The 17,006-nt window shown below is 45.3% G+C and overlaps 2 protein-coding genes across 2 annotated transcripts in view; one reads left to right on the top strand and one right to left on the bottom strand.

The window, feature by feature from the left end:
• Positions 1 to 4,550: 4,550 nt before the first annotated feature.
• Positions 4,551 to 7,036, top strand: LOC122708807 (protein FAM24B-like). The gene is made up of 3 exons (XM_043925387.1): positions 4,551 to 4,759; positions 5,446 to 5,566; positions 6,705 to 7,036. The coding sequence occupies exons 1-3, from the start codon at positions 4,678 to 4,680 to the stop codon at positions 6,886 to 6,888; spliced, it is 387 nt and encodes a 128-aa protein (XP_043781322.1). The 5' UTR covers positions 4,551 to 4,677; the 3' UTR covers positions 6,889 to 7,036.
• A 4,123-nt stretch (positions 7,037 to 11,159) lies between these two features.
• LOC122708560 (deleted in malignant brain tumors 1 protein-like) overlaps positions 11,160 to 17,006 on the bottom strand; it is a 96,042-nt gene continuing 90,195 nt past the window's right edge. Inside the window, 2 exon segments of the mRNA XM_043924771.1 lie at positions 11,160 to 11,779; positions 15,022 to 15,389. Of these exon segments, the coding sequence (XP_043780706.1) occupies positions 11,488 to 11,779; positions 15,022 to 15,389 (660 nt within the window). The 3' untranslated portion in view covers positions 11,160 to 11,487.

Raw genomic sequence — 17,006 nt, 5'->3', positions numbered from 1 at the left:
ATTTCCTTTAGGATGGACTGGTTGGATCTCCTTGCAGTCCAAGGGACTCTCAAGAGTATTCTCCAACAGCTCAGTTCAAAAGCATCAATTCTTCTGTGCTCAGCTTTCTTTATAGTCCAACTCTCACATCCACACATGACTACTGGAAAAACTATAGCATTGACTAGATGGACCTTTGTTGGCAAACTAATGTCTCTGCTTTTTAATATGCTGTCTAGGTACCTTATGTTTTGTATTAACTGTGCAACTAAACCCTGAATGTGTAAAGCAAGACTCTGAAAGATGGAGAGACGAAAACAGACTAGCTAGTAACATTTGAGATTCAAGGAAACCTGGTGGTACATCCCCTGGATTTTGTTTTTTCCTCACATTTCTAGACTTGGAGCTGAAGAAGCTGGCAACCTTCAAACACCACTGGGGGCAGACAAAAAAGCCCAACAAAAGCCTATGTTTCTATCCAAAGGAGTAGGAAACAAGCAGCCTAAAAAGACAATATTCCAGCCAAATACCACAGAAAAAACTACGGCCCTACCCCTCCCCGTCTTCCCACAACTCCTCTCTCCCAGCAGAGACTGTGTGGAGAAATTGGACTTCCATTCCACCAGGCTGTAAAGAGATTTCCCAAGCCCCTCTCTCCACGTTAGTGCCAGAGAAGGCTGAGTAGAGCTGAGACTTTCATCCCTAGGTAGTCAGTAACACCTCTTCCTATTCTCTGTGGTATCAGTGGAGACCTTGGGAACTCTGGACTCTCACACTCACCTGGTGGATATGAAACACTATTCCACCTAACTGCTCAGGTGGTATCAGAGGTATCGGGTGGTATCAGAGGTAGAATCCTAGAGGAAATTCAGGATTTTTACTATCTCCCAGCAGTAACAGAGATACCTCCACAATGGTGTCATTGGAGACCAAAAACATGGGGGATTTTTTTTCAGTGTTCACCATAAAAACCTAATTGATCTCCTAGAGGTAAAACTCATGAAAGAGTGCCCGCCTTCACTAAAACCAAAACTGAGACCCCAGGGGGAATTTTTTTTTTCTTAAGCTAGTCCTTATTGACTCTCCAGCAATTCCTCAATTACTATTTAAGTGTTACTACCCGTTGCTGGTTCCAGCAGTGGCTTCTGCTCCTGGTATGCTGAATGCTATGATTCTCTGTATTCACCAGCCTCTTAGCTTTTTCTGGGAGTGAAGTGAGTGAATGTCGCTCAGTTGTGTCTGACTCTTTGTGACCCCATGGACTGAATTCTCCAAGCCAGAATACTGGAGTGGGTAGTCTTTCCCTTCTCCAGGGGATCTTCCCAACCCAGGGATCAAACCCAGGTCTCCTGCATTGCAGGTGGATTCTTTACCAGCTGAACCACAAGGGAAGCCCTTGGGGAGGAGGGGTGGCTATTTTCCCTGTGACTTCAATTCTCTTGTTTACTTAAGAAGACTTGTTGGTTTTCAATTTGTTCTGATTTTTTTCTTGTTTTAAGGATGACAATTCCAAAACTCTTTACATTTTGAGTGGAAATTGGAAGGTTCATTTTAGTTTATATTTTCTTTCTGCTCCTCAGGCTGAATAATCTCAATTGACCTATCTTCAAGTCTTTTAGTTCTTTCTTCTGCCTGCTCAAATCATTTGTTGAACCCCTCCAATGAATTTTCTTTTTTCCCCCTATTCTCATACTTTGCTTTAGTTCTTTAGAAGTGGTTTATTTTAGACATGTTTAAAATAGCTGATTTAAAGTCTTTGTCAATCAGAGCCAACACCTGGGCTTCTTCAGGGAAAGTTTTTATTGATTTCTTGCCTCCTTCTCATTTTATGGGCCATACTTTCCTGTTTATTGGCATGTCTTACCTTTTATTGAAAATTGCACATTTAAAATAATATAGAGTTCCCTGATGGCCTAGTGTTTAGGATTGCAGGCTTTTACCACATGGCCTGGGTTCAGTCCCTGGTTAGGGAACTGAGATTCCACAAGCCACATGCTGTGTCCCCCCTTCTCCCCCAAAAGCGAGATAAAATACTGTAATACAACATGGCAACTCTGGGGATCAGGTTCTCCCCATTCTCCAAGTTTTGTTATTGTTGCCACTTATTATGCTTGTTTGCTTAGTGATTTTTCTAAACTAATTCTGTGTAAAGTCTGAATTCTTTGTTGTGTGTGGACACTGAAGTCTCTATTGATTAGCTTAATAGCTGACAGACAACAATCATTTGCCCCAAATATTATTCACTGCTCAGAGAGTGAGAACTTTTTGCCAGAAGTTCTGTGAGAAAACTTCTTGCACTGAATGGACTCCAAGTTGGGTCAGATACAGATAGCTTTGTAAGCGAGGTCTTTGAGAAAACCAGCAGATGAGTCAGGTAATGACCTCTTGGGAATGAGGCTTTGAAAGAGCTCTAGTTCTATTCTCCTCCATCTGGTTGGTGGCGTTGAATCTGGGCTATTGAAAATAAGGCTTCTAGACTTTTGGATAGCAGCCATCCTGACTGGCGTGTGATGGTACCTCAATGTGGTTTTGATTTGCATTTCTCTGATAATGAGTGATGTTGAGCATCTTTTCATGTGTTTGTTAGCCATCTGTATATCTTCTTTGGAGAAATGCCTGTTTAGTTCTTTGGCCCATTTTTTGATTGGGTCATTTATTTTTCTGGAATTGAGCTGCAAGAGTTGCTTGTATATTTTTGAGATTAATCCTTTGTTGCTTCACTTGCTATTACTTTCTCCCATTCTGAGGGCTGTCTTTTCACCTTGCTTATAGTTTCCTTTGTTATGCAAAAGCTTTTAAGTTTAATTAGGTCCCATTTGTTTATTTTTGCTTTTATTTCCAATATTCTTGGAGGTGGGTCATAGAGGATCCTGCTGTGATTTATCTACAAGCAATAAATGCTGGAGAGGGTGTGGAGAAAAGGGAACCCTCTTAAACTGCTGGTGGGAATGCAAACTAGTACAGCCACTATGGAGAACAGTGTGGAGATTCCTTAAAAAACTGGAAATAGAACTGCCATATGACCCAGCAATCCCACTCCTGGGCATACACACCGAGGAAATCAGATCTGAAAGAGACACGTGCACCTCAATGTTCATCGCAGCACTGTTTATAATTGCCAGGACACGGAAGCAACCTAGATGTCCATCAGCAGACGAATGGATAAGGAAGCTATGGTACATATACACAATGGAATATTACTTAGCCATTAAAAAGAATTCACTTGAATCAGTTCTAATGAGATGGATGAAACTGGAGCCCATTATACAGAGTGAAGTAAGCCAGAAAGATAAAGACCAATACAGTATACTAATGCATATATATGGAATTTAGAAAGATGGTAATGATAACCCTATATGCAAAACAGAAAAAGAGACACAGATGTACAGAACAGACTTTGGGACTCTGTGGGAGAAGGCAAGGGTGGGATGTTCTGAGAGAATAGCATTGAAACAAGTATACTATCAAGGATGAAACAGACCACCAGCCCAGGTTGGATGCATGAGGCAAGTGCTCAGGGCTGGTGCACTGGGAAGACCCAGAGGGATCGGGTAGAGAGGGAGGTGGGAGGGGGGGATCGGGATGGGGAACACATGTAAATCCATGGCTGATTCATGTCAATGTATGGCAAAAACCACTACAGTATTGTAAAGTAATTAGCCTTCAACTAATAAAAATAAATTTTAAAAAAAAGTCTTCATGGAGCTGGAGAATAAATGGTGAAACAGCCACAAGGCATGCTAGCATGCTGTTCATACTGAAATTCAGTTGTTCTTAAATATTCCCTAAGCTGCTGAAAGCTTATAGTTAGTATTCAGAGTCAGAAAAACCTGATTCTGACAGTTTTTGTTTTGTTTTGTTTGCCAGATTTTCATTGCTTTTATAGAGGAGAGAATTTTCAGAGATCTTATGCCACCATTTTTGGCATTTTTGGCAGGGTGATAACTCGCTGCTATTTGTAACCTCACCCAGGGATTGGCCAGAGCAGCAAGGACTAACCCTTTGTAGTTAAATTAATTCTTTCATTTAATGAAACCAGCTTTGCTGGTGTGAGTACGTTGAAATCATAGAACCCCGATTTAAAAGATATCCTGATATTCAAATTGCTTTTTGAAATCTTTTTGTCTTAACCATAAAGTATGATAATATTCTGAAGTCATTCAGTGAACTTACATCTGAATCCTATTAAGTGGCTACAAGTATACACTATTTCCTTGTGTTGCTAAAACAGAGTCTAAGCAGCCTTCTATAATTGTACCTTTACAAATATTGAGCATTTTTAGATATTAGCCTCCCCACATCACTGTCTTTTTATTATATTGAACCCCCAGATTTGCTTTTGATTAACAGTCAAACCTTTAAAAAGTCCTCTGAGAGAAACAAAACCTGAAAATGTGAGATTGAAATGAAATGATTTAAAGTAGTATTTGGGCATTTACATGTCCACTGGTGCCACAATATATCTGAACATGGAATGGAATTCAGAACTCCATGAAAGAGAGCTGATGTCCAAAGAGTTGATGTCACACAGCATATGGCCTGATTGGCACAGAAGTTGGAGCTGGACAGTTGATTCTCCATTCTGCTCTGGTGGAGGCTGCACTTCTAAAAGCGAGCTCTTCAAACTTACATCTCAATTACTCCTAACAGGGACAGTTAGAATTTTCTTTCTCAAAGGTTTGAGAAATCCCTGATAAGATGTACTGTTCCCTCAAGTTTATTTTAATTGTAATTTTTTTTTACTGCCAGCCTTCATCCAGCTTTGACGATTTAGATTCTCGTAAGTATGCTTTGGTGGTTGGGTGGTTTCGTTCTCTCTTCCGAGTCACTTTACCCCAGTTTAAGGGCATTAGATTAAATAAACTGCTTATTCCACATAACTTGGACTTCCTGGAAAGATTTAGGGTTTAGGAGAAAATTGGCAGTTGTCAGAGGGAGAATGGAAAAACTTCCTTTTCCTGAAACACATATCTCTTACAAAAGAGTTGAGTATATACTTAGGACTATGAACATAACATTTTAAGAAAGTTGTTCCCTTAATAATTGCTGTTGGAGATTTTTAAGCCTAATACAGCAGTGGTTTAATTCTGACTCTGAAAGTGAACAGAGGTGACTCTGAAAGTGAACCTGGAGGCCCAGATGTTTGGAAGTAAAACCATTTGCTCCAGTGTAGGCAGGTTTGTTATTTACAGCTGCACTTTACTGCATGGGAAAGAGAGAAAAAGATTCTTCCCACTGTCTTTCCTTTTTTCTCTCTGGACTTTGTGTTTGAGTCCCATCTCACTTAGAAATGAACATTTCCCCCATCTTTGGGCCCACTTATGGTCCTGGGCACCCCCCTAGGAAGACTCATTTGTGCTTTACAAGCATTGGGTTCTTCTTCCACTGAAGGAAGCATATTGTGGTTGCTAAGTGACTGTGAGGAGGGAAGCCACGTTCACTGCTTGCCTGTACTTCTCTGCCTAGATAAAAACTCCAAAGTTAACGCGATAATTATGTTCTGCATTGGTGGCGCTATCCTGTTGGCCATGCTCGTTCTGATGGCCGTCGTCATCTGTCTTTACTACAAAGTAGCCAACGCACTGAAGTGAGTGATGTTGGGTAAGAGGGGCTAACACCCCCTCGCATGGGATCCTGGGGCTCTGTGCTTGAGCGGGGTCATCCCCGGCCCTGTGGCCGCACCCTGGGTGAGGTCAGGAACAGCCGGAGGGTTTGAGAGGACCGAGGCGGGGAGGGTAGGATCTGGCTTTCTGCCCCTTCCGGTCTGGGGCTGTGAGCTCACAAGGAGAATGTTCTCAGCTGCTGGGTCTGTGCTGCTTTGCCGTCCCTTGGCCTCGCCAGGTTTACCCTCAGCGGGTTGATCCCACAGGACTGCAGACTGAAGACAGCGTGACTGAGTCTGCCTGTGCTCGCTCGGAGGATGGGCTGAGCGGATGTTCCCCCGCCTGAGTCGGGGCGCTCTCAGCGGGTCCTTGGCTCCCAGCACAGTGGCATGGGCCTGTAGGACCCTGGGGAAGCTGAGTTGTGTGAAGATCCTGGGCTTTGCCTCACCAGGGAGTGTAAATCAGAAAAGGGAGTGTTAAATTTGGGGGAAAGGAGGCCTCAGATATGGGCGAGACTGGTTGTCAGAAGCGTGGTGTTCCCACTCATTAACGTTCCAAGGAGACAGCATGTTTGTCGAACAGAGTCCTGCATCAAGCTTTGAATGACCTGGTTTTTATTTCCAGCTCCTCCTCTACTTGTATGTGTTTGATTAAGTCACTGTGCTTCTCCATGTCTCAGATGCTTTATGTGATAAGTGGGGAGAATACCAAAAAAAAAAAAAAAAGCCAAAAAACAGCAGCCGTCGTGTTCCCATTCTAGGGAATTTCAGTCTGTGAGCAGGAAGGTAACTCCGAGCACCCGAGGGTCCAGGGGCGACTGACTTGGCACCCTCCCGGCTTGTGCTCTGCACTTGGCAGACTTGCAGTGATCACCTGGGTGACCCACGCTTGCAACTCACTCTCCCTCATTTGCTGGAACCTGATCTTACATTTCTGGCACTCTTAGGAGAGGAAGGGATTGGACAGGAACTTGGGATGAGGGCAGAGTTGCTTTCATCTTGGGCTGGTGTCATGGGTTTGATTGGTTCCAGCCCCAAATTCTCCAGATCCCCCTGACAGTTGCAACAGGTGGACCAAGAAGAAAAATTCTAATCCTATACTCTGTGTATGTCTTTTCTAAAGCATGCCAAAGGTACCTGTTTGTTTGGCCTTAAAAAATAATCCAGCTGTGATCACCCCGGACAAGGTCAGTGCAGCCCTCACCACTGGGTCTTACCCCAGCCTCCAGTGCTGTGACGAATGTAACTTGTATCCCGGCTTCGATGCCCTGCCTCCGTGCTGCTGTAATGTAAACGAGGGTCTCTGACTTGGGTGGGTACAAATATCTTCATGAACAATATTTCTTTCTTAGTAGAGTCTTTTATTATTCAAGTCAAGTTTTATACTGTTTCCATTATATCATGTACTATATACCATATTTATGTGCTTTTGAATAAATGCAATATTGAAAATAACCCTCTCTGCCTCCAGTATTGTTGTTGTTGTTAGTTGTAAAAGTACTTAAATTTGTGTCTTACCTACTTTGGGACTTGGGGCAACTAGCTTATCATATTATATTGCAATATAAGGAGAGTTAAAGAGTAATCTATATATACAACCCCAGGAAAAAAAAATAGACGTTAGAGTGTTTCCAGTGTCAGACTCTGCTATAAACTTCCCGTGCCCGAGCCCTTCTCCTTCTACTGGCTTCCTTCACTCTCACCCAGCTTGCTCTGCCATGGACATTGTTACAAGGCCAGGAGGGAACCTCCATTCATCCCAGAGGGTATCAGCCAGGAGGGTTTTCTCTGGGTGGAGGGCACCTGATTTGTGTAACAATGGGGTTGAGCTCTGTGGTGTCAAAAGGACATTTAAAAAACCTGAGATGCCTCCTCCTGCTATCCTCCAAATCTTCAGAAGCCAATTTTCCTTCTTTTTGCATCACTGTTAACATTGATTTTTGCTGACTCAGCTGTTTCAGTATCTTTAACTGCAGACAGTATCTTTAACCTGCTGAGTGGTGAAGCCCAGATCCTTCTGGTCTCAGTAACAGGCAGGAGGATGCACCCCTTTCATTCCTGCTTGGGCTGCTCCTTTCTGTCCTTGCTCTTTCCTCTGAAACCCCGTTCCAACCCCAGACTCTCCATTTGTAGCCAGAGTTTGTACTTTCCCTCATTAGCACAGCCTTTGCTTAGTTAGCATCCCGTGTTTTACTCAAGATAAGGAATTAACTAGTAACAAGTGGTTGGTTACCTACTAAAAAGGATGAAAGGATAACAGGAAATAATGAGAAACAACTACTACCTCTAGGCTCACAGGGAGAAAACGATGGTAGAACTAAGCATTTGGAAGAGGTTGCCTCCTGGCGGAGAGGCAGTCCTCTAGGCTGAGGGCTTGGCTGAGGAAGGTATATTCAGCACTTCAGAGGCAGCAGGGTGAGCTGCTCTCACAGAGTAGCCCTTGGAGTGGCCGAGAAGCTCCCTGGAGGGTGACATGAGTGCCCCCAGCCTCAGTAAGGGTTTCGAGAGGCAAATTCAAGGCTGCACCTTCCTTGGAGCCTGCCCCAAACCTTCCCGCTGGAAATGATGAGCCCTTCTTGGGTGTCCCTGGAGCACTTCCTCTCCTGGCATCTACTACTTCCTGCCTCATCTTAGGAGTTCAAGTGCACTTGGATTTTCTCTTGTCACCAGCAAGCCCCCGAGCATCAGTGCAATTTCCCCCTGAGCTCCACTCAGTGGTCAGCACAGCGCCCAGCACCCAGGAGGCCCTGTGCAAGTGTGTTCCAAATGTGGGGAGTACACCCTACATCCAGACATTGCAGGGTCCTTGAGGGAGGCAGGATGGAGTAAAGGGTTCTTTGAGACACCCCTCTGGTGGACAGTAGGAACAGAATGTAACACAGAGGCTTTAGAACCAAGCAGACTTGGTTCAAAACCAACTGTGCCTTTCACAAGCTTGTGCCACTGGAGAAGTTGCTTCACCTCTCTGAGCCTCAGTTTCCTTAATGTAAAATGGGAGGGAGGGCTGCCCAACCGGCAGCCACTTTCCTGATGCCCAAAGGCTTCCTCTTTACTCCTATGTATGCGTATACATACCCATGTGCCAGGGGATACACCATGGAGATAAAGGCAAACAAGTCCTTAGGTGCCTGATTGGATTCCATGTCCAAATCAAAACAGATTCCCCTCATTTTCTTGTTAATAGTTTCATGCAGGTCTTCAAAATACTTCCCCCAGTGGCCATGTGGGTCAGTCTCCTCTGCATTCCTTCATACAATTTAAACTCAGCTACTGCCAAGATCTTTTCTATTGTGAAAAGAACTTAACTAGATTGGGAAAATCAAATTAAGTATTTACAAGCAGCACTTGAAAACTGTCTGGTTACTGGCCCATCAACCATTCTTCTATCAGGAACTGACTGAACACCTGCTGATGGCCATGCAAGGGGGGTATTCAGAGGTGTATCAGGTGGAATAGCGTAATACTATGAAACTTGTCAAATATTGTGACCCACTAGAGAGTGTAAAATCCCATCACCAGGAATTTTAAAAAAAACTCCTTTGTAGTGGAGTGATTGAGCTATACAATGCACAATTAGCATATAATATATAATATCAATGTTATTTTTCTATAGTTTTAGCAGCCTCAAAGGAGTGTCTCAGACCTGCTGGGTGGAGCTGAAAGTCCAGGCTCCACCTGATTTGAGGGTGCAGGGGGGTCCTCATTGCCCAGCTCTTTACTCTGCCTTCTCTGATAACACCCTGGGGAGGGGAGGGGAGGAGAGGGGAGAGGATAGGTAAGGGGCACTGAGAGCAGGTGGAAGTCCAGGCGCCCCACTTCACCTTTGCTGGCTAGGCTAGGGGTGGGGCCACAGATTTACCCGTGGAGCAAGTAAGTTACTGCCTCAGAGTTTTCTAGAATTGCCTGGCTGCCTCTTTGTTGGTCCTCTGGCTAGAGAGAGCAGGCTTCTCTCAGGCCATTTTGTCTGTACTAATTGGAGCTTCCAGTTTGTACCTTTCTTCTTGTTAAGTGCATTTTGATCCGTATGACATGAGATGCTGAACAGTAGTCATGGTTTTCAAACTTCATCATTCCTAAGAATCATCTGAGTGCTTTTGGAAAGAGCAGCTTCCTGGGTCCCATTCCCTGAACTATACCCAGAGTACCTGAACTGGAAGTTCATTGGACCCTTATTTATTTTTCTTAAAAAAATTTTTATTTCTGTATTTATTTGGCTGTGCCAGGTCTTAGCTGAGTATGCAAGAACTTTAGTTGCAGCATATGAACTCTTAGTTGTGGCATGTGGGATCTAGTTCCCTGATCAAGGATTGAACCCAGGGCCCCTGCCTTGGGAGTATGGAGTGTTAGCCACTGGACCACCAGGGAAGTCTCTTATTTATTTATTCTTGAAAATTCAGTGCATTAATTGTCAACACTTTTCACATTAGGGATTTGCTAATAAAAGTCATAAGGTGCTAATTTTGGAAGCTCTTAGCCTTCTGCTTTCTCTGCAAGATTTAGACAGGTACCATTAATGGGCAGGCAAACTTTTAAAAGTGGAAACTCTAGCAGCTCTTGGTAACCTGGAAAAACTCTTTTTTTTTTTTTTTAAATTTGAAGCACTTGCACAAAATAGATGCCAGATGCTAAAATCATTGTTTCATGTGACTGAGGATGAAGTTACTTGTGAGAGATAATCAACTTTGGATATAAAGATGCTATCTTCATCAAACTGACAATTACATATCAACTTCTACTATGTATCTGCACAGAATTTACTTTTACCAAGATGGTTTTCGGTGAAGGCCATGTTTGCAGTGAAACTGACATGTCTCGCTTTAGAGGCAATGTCCCTCCTCAGGTCACTTATCAGATTTTTATCTCTCAAGAATTTGGGGTTCACTTTCGGGCCCCATCAAACCCTGCCCTCCTCCCTGAGGGATTTGACAATAGTGTATTATCATCTCGTACATGTTATTTATTGACAAAGATGGGAACAATATCCCCTGGACTTGAGAGCTCATGTGCTAAATACTGTTACTAAATATTTCTTGAAAAACAAAAGAAAAAACAGTCTGTTTCTTTAAAGACAACTTTGAGGGCACTGAACCTAGTGCAGAATTCTTTCAGTTCAGATATAATGAGAGATTAGATTCTGTGGGTGCTGCCCTTGTTTTCAGGGAGGACATGTTATCAGGGTGTTATGCTAATCTCCCTTTGTCTGCCTTTCAGGTTTCGCGTGAGGCTTTGAAGGTCTGGGAAACAGACGAAGCACGTGGTAGCTCACAGAGCAGCCCTGAGGGGTTCCTGTGATTGTTGCTCAGGCTCCCATTTGCAAGCTTAACCCAAACTCAACAAAGCCAAGGCCCAATTTGTTTTCTTTGAAACAGACAAATAAAGCTCATTTTGCGTAAACAACAATGAGTAAATGACATTTGATTCAACTGACCAATGACTATAGTTTAAAAAAAAAAAAAAAGAGCAGTGATTTTCTGATAGACACTTAGTTTATTCTTCACAGGGCCCTTGGCAAGATCTGAAAATAAATTCTCACACCACCAGAGGGACAGAAACAAAAAGATCCACCTACTAGCATCTAAACATTAAGGAGCCAAAAATACCTTTGAAGTGCAGTGTGGCATCAAGAGATAACTTTTCTTTTGACATGTTGTACAGTTTAAGACAATGATCAAATTCTTGATAGTGAAGACTTATAGAATGCAAGATTCCTAGCTGCAAAGAGAGCAATTGCCTTAGAAATTTGGTAATCAGACAAGATTTACTTAGCAATCAGCCTCAAAGAGAACCTCTTTAGTTCTTTTACCTGTCTCTACGAGGACAACCTCAGATTTATCCAACATTACTTCACTGAGCAGAAATAGAATTTGCTTCCAATTTCTAGCAGGTTGATGTGAAACTCGGAGAAATTACCCATGAGCCTTTCTCTGATCAGTTCCTTTGTGGATTTCCAGTGGTCCCACTACTTGGAAATGCTCAGTCTGCTCTCCTGTGGGCTTCCTGAGGCCTGTGCCCCTCTTACTCCGCCCTGCACAGCCCTGGAGGCAGCGGGAGGAATGGTCCCCCACTTTGCAGATGGTGATCTTACACTGCAGATAGATCACGTCATAGCTGGTGAGAATGCTGAAGATGTTGAACTTGAATCGGGCGACATTCTTTTGCCGGGAGTGCAGGTTGATATAAGTATTGTCTTTGATGCACCTGATGGGAAGAGAAACCTCAGGTCAAGAGGATTAACTTAAAGCACGCTGTTGTTTGTTGTTTGGTCGCTCAGTCATGTTGGACTCTTTTTGACCCCATGGACGGCAGCCTGCCAGGCTCCTCTATCCATGCAATTTTTCAGGTGGGAATACTAGAGGGGGTTGCCATTTCCTACTCCAGGGGATCTTCCTGACCCAAAGATCAAACCTGCATCTCTTGTGTCTCCTGCATTAGCAGGTGGATTCTTTACCACTGTGCCACCTGGGAAGCCCCAATTTAAAGCATGGTGTGGATTAATTCTGGCTCAAATAATTGGGCTTGGACACAAACGTCTGAATTTCAACCAGAGTTCCTCCCACTACCCACTCTTTCTTTCTTTTATGAAAAAAATGAGATGGTTGGATGATGTCACTGACTCGATGGACATGAGTTTGAGCAAGCTCTGGGAGGTGGTGATGCACAGGGAAGCCTGGCATACTGCACTCCATGGGGTGACAAAGAGTTGGACACGACTGAGTGACTGAACTGAACTGAACTGATGAGAGGAAAAAACCACCATTCCTAGCCAGAAAGAGAAAGGCACTGTAAAACATAATAAAAAAAACAAAACAAAGTAAATGCTAGCCAGAACTATTACCTACTCTATTTTTTCAAAAGGGTAGATTAAAAGTGGTAGCTGTATTATTTGAGGGGCTTCCTTGGTAGCTCAGCTGGTAAAGAGTCCACCTGCAATGCAGGAGAGCCCAGTTAGATTCCTGGGTTGGGAAGATCCCCTGGAGAAGGGATAGGCTACCCACTCCAGTATTCTTGGGCTTCCCCGGTGGCTCAGATGGTAAAGAATCCTCCTGCAATGAGGGAGATCTTGGTTTGATCCCTGGGTTGGAAAGATCCTCTGAAGGAGGGCATGGCAACCCTCTCCAGTATTCCTGCCTGGAGAATCCCCATGGACAGGGGAGCCTGGCGGGCTATGGTCCATGGGTCACAAAGAGTCAGACACAACTGATTGACTAAGCACAGCACAGCACGTATTATTTGAAGGTGAACTTAATTTATTTTAAAATGTATTTTGTGTAAGTACTGAAAAACTAAAGAAAGAAGTAAATGATATATCAAGAGAGGAGATAAAATGGAATAAAATTAAATGCTCAATTAAAACCTGCATATAAAATGCATTAAACCTGCATTAAAACCAGAGAAGGCAGCAAAAGGAGAATTGGGGGCAGAAACAAAGAACAAATGCAACAAATAGAAAACAGTTACTAGGATGGCAGATTTTAATCCAACTATGTCAACTATCACTTTAAATGTGAATGATTTAAATATACCAATTTGAAGACACAGACTGCCAGAGTAGATTAGAAAAACCAAGATCCAACTATATGCTGTCTATAAGAAACCCATTTTAAATATAAAGACAAAGATTAATTAAAATTAAAGGGATAGAGAAAGATTTACCAAGCTAATACCAATCAAAAGAAAGCTGGATTAGCTATATTAATTTCAGCCAAAACAGACTTCAGAGCCAGCATTAGAGATGAAAAGGGGCGTTACACAATGATGAAGGGGCCAAAAGAGGATGAGATGGTTGGATGGCATCACTGACACAATGGACATGAGTTTGAGCAAACTCAGGGAGACGGTGAAGGACAGGGAAGCCTGGCGTGCCGTAGTCCATGGGGTCACAACGACTTGGACATGGCTTAGCAACTGAACGACAACAACAAGCTCCCACCTTAAGAAACTAGAGAAAGAAGAGCAAATTAAACCTGTTAACAAAATAAGCAGAAGTATGTCAGTTGTTAAATTCTGGCCTCTCTGATATATCACAGCCACTTGGCTTACAGGATCTTGGTTCCCTGACTAGGGATTGAACCTGGGCCACGGCTGTGAAAGCACTGAGTCGTAACCACTGGACCACTAGGGACCTCCCTCTCCTTGACAAATTTTGGAATGGGAGACCCGAAAAGGGATGAGCTTTCTCCCTCTGACTCAGTGCGGCTGAGGGCCACATCCGCGCACCTCCCACACACGGCCCACTCTGCCTGTGGAAAGTGCTGCCCCTTGCCCTCCCCAATTTTTGGAAACAGGCATCATGATACCTCTCAGGGGCTTTAGGAAGCTCTCACCACTTTAGTGGCTCTCACCACTCTGGAGCTGCCATCAGAAAGTGAGTTTTGATGTCTTCACACGGGTTGCCAATTACCCATCTGTAAGCATTTTGCGCTGGTTGGGGGATAAGAGAGCTATAAAGCAAACTTCTTGCCTGAGTTCCAATTTGACAAATGTTCTGTCTAACCAAGGGTGCCAAAATAAACCTCATCACTGTAAGAGCTTGGCCTGGGATAACCCAGCAGCCCATCAGTGCTAGCCAAATACCCTGAGGAATGGGGAAGACAATAGTTATAAAACTTGGAGAGAAGAGAGGCATGAGTCAGTAGAGCCTGAGACAGCATGGCCTCTGCCTAGGACTCTTTGGGGATTCAAGGGACGTTGTCTAGACTTCCTATAATTATCTTCCCTCAGCTGGGATCAGAGGGATGGTTAGGGTCTGGGCTCTGCCTCTGGGCAGGATGAAGACTCTGGGCACAACTTTCTGATTTAGGACTGCCAGTTAAGAAGACAATGGTCAGACGTCCCTGGTTGTCCAGTGGTTAAGAATCTGCCTGCTAATGCAGGGGACATGGATTTGATCCCTGGTCCCAGAAGATTCCACGTGCCACAGGGCAACTAATCCTGTGCATCACAACCACTGAAGCCCCCATGTGCTTGCGGGTGCACGCTCTGCAACAGAGAAGCCACCGCAGTGAGATGCACCCCCCCCCCACCGCAATGAAGAGCAGGCCCTGCTCACCATAACCAGAGCAAGCCCAGTGAGCAGCAGTGAAGACCCCGCGCAGACAGAAATAAACATCAATGAATACATTGTTGTTGTCTAGTCTCTAAGTTGTGTCCAACTCTTTGCGACCCCATGGACTGCAGCCTCACAGGTGCCTCTGTCCATGGAATTCTCCAGGCAAGAAGACTGGAGTGGGTTGCCATTTCCTTCTCCAGGGGATCTTCCCAACCCAGGGATCAAACCCGCATCTCCTGCATTGGCAGGCAGATTCTTTTACCACTGAGCCACCTGGGAAGCCCAGACAAATACACAAAATTATTACAAATAAAACAAAACAGATCCCCCAAAGGAATAACAGGTAAATAGTCAACCATATCAACCAGAGAGGGCCTTCAATTTTCCTTACCCTTGCTGGATCAAATCATACTTGACAGTTGTAAAATCACTGGGGTCTGGAGAAGCCACACAGGTATCCACAAAGAGCTGCAGGCTGGGGTTGGGGCTGTGGAGCGTGGCCTGGAGGAAGACCTCTCTCCTCTGGCTGGCGACGTGTGGCCCCGTGTTTTCTCCAGGCTGGGACGGGGGCCACTCGAGGAATGATATGGACACATCATAGCCAGCGTTCTCCCCAGGGACGACTTCCACTGCTGACGGGCCGTCCACCCTGCAGGTGAACTTGAGCCGAGGCACCCTGTGCCGCACGACGACTCGGCCGGGGTGGCCCCTGGTTCGGCCTCTGATGGAGTTGGAGTAGCTGAGGGAGCCGCGGCTTTCCTGGGAGGAGAGGGGAGAGCTGGTGGCCCGTGCTCCCGGCTCCCTGACCAGCGCTTTCTTCACGAATGGAGACTTCTGCTCTGTGCCTGCCACTCACAGAAGCCGGAGGGCATGAGGCCTCAGGCAGGACCTCTCTGGTACCCGAGGTCATGAGGGGTTGACCTTATGTCCCTGCTTCTGGGAGTTTAGGGTGCATGCAGGGAACCGCTAGTGTGTGAGTCTGGACTCCCTTCTGCCCTCCTGTGGGGGCGAGGCTTGGGGAATACGAGACAGGGTGGGAGGTCCACACCAGCTGCTGAATTCCTCCACCGCTCCGCCCAACTCTTGACCCCAGACCAACCCTGGCTCCTTGTGAGCTGCGTGTCTGGCCCTACAGACCCTCGCTCTCAGCCTTGCTCCTTCAAATCCAACACGACTTCGAGGGGCCAAGAAGGTGCTGGAGGCTGACGAGTAGGGGCCTCAGCAGCCTCCTTCCCATGGTCTGGTGCGTCATGGAGACTCATCGTGGCCAGGGATGTTTGTTCAAGGGAGCCTCGGCCTGTGCGACTCAGATCCAGTGGCAGTCTGCCTTGAAACCCTCCAAGGAAAGCCCCGAAAGCTTACAGCAGTGTTTCTCACTGGTCTGCCTTGTTTTCCTTTCTTTTTTTTTGCCCCTAAGAATCCTTATCTCTCTTCCCCTTTGAGGGGGATGTCACCCTTGTTGAGAACACACAGCTTAGAAGAAAAGCTGAACTCCAGGAATTCGTGGCCCCGCCCAATTCCAACCAGACTTTGGGCTTCCTGTGGTTCATGGCCCTGAGTCTCTCCCTTGACCTCTTCAAGCTGGCTGCTGCCTCGGGGCCTCTGCACCTGTCTGCTGATCCCCCACGTGGAGCCCTCCTCCTATTCCTCTGTACCTGCTTTATGTCCTTTTTCAGGCAAACGTGGTCTTCCACCCAAAGCATTTTCTATCCTTTTCCTTGTTTGTTCAGTCAGTTCAGTCGCTAAGTCGGGTCCAACTCTTTGCGACCCTATGAATCGCAGCACGCCAGGCCTCCCTGTCTATCACCAACTCCTGCAGTCCACCCAAACCCATGTCCATTGAGTCGGTGATGCCATCCAACCATCTCATCCTGTGTCATCCCCTTCTCCTCCTGCCCTCAATCTTTCCCAGCATCAGGGTCTTTTCAAATGAGTCAGTTCTTTGCATCAGGTGGCCAAAGTATTGGATTTTCGGCTTCAAAATCAGTCCTACCAATGAACACCCAGGACTGATCTCCTTTAGGATGGACTGGTTGGACCTCCTTGCAGTCCAAGGGACTCTTAAGAGTCTTCTCCAACATGACGGTCTCCTTAATCCTTTTCATGACAAAGGACTCTCATCTGTGTGTTCATTCAGGACCTGTGTCTCCCTTCTCTCAAATGTAAGAGCCTTGGAGCTGTGGTTCTGTCAATCATATTGGCTGCTGGGTCCTCAGCACCTAGAAGGATGCTCATTCCCTTACTCTGAAATCGGACATGGGACCTTTTTATAGTGCTGCCTTTCCCCATAGGTGCTTGGGGACTTGCCACCACTGCAGGTGGTCCCTGATTTGCTATCTCCTCTGGCCCCAGAACTGTGGTCAGCACAGGAGGCTT

Source organism: Cervus elaphus, chromosome 15 (genome assembly GCF_910594005.1).
Source record: "Cervus elaphus chromosome 15, mCerEla1.1, whole genome shotgun sequence".
NCBI lineage: Eukaryota > Metazoa > Chordata > Mammalia > Artiodactyla > Cervidae > Cervus > Cervus elaphus.
This window is presented reverse-complemented; position numbering and strand designations above follow the sequence as displayed.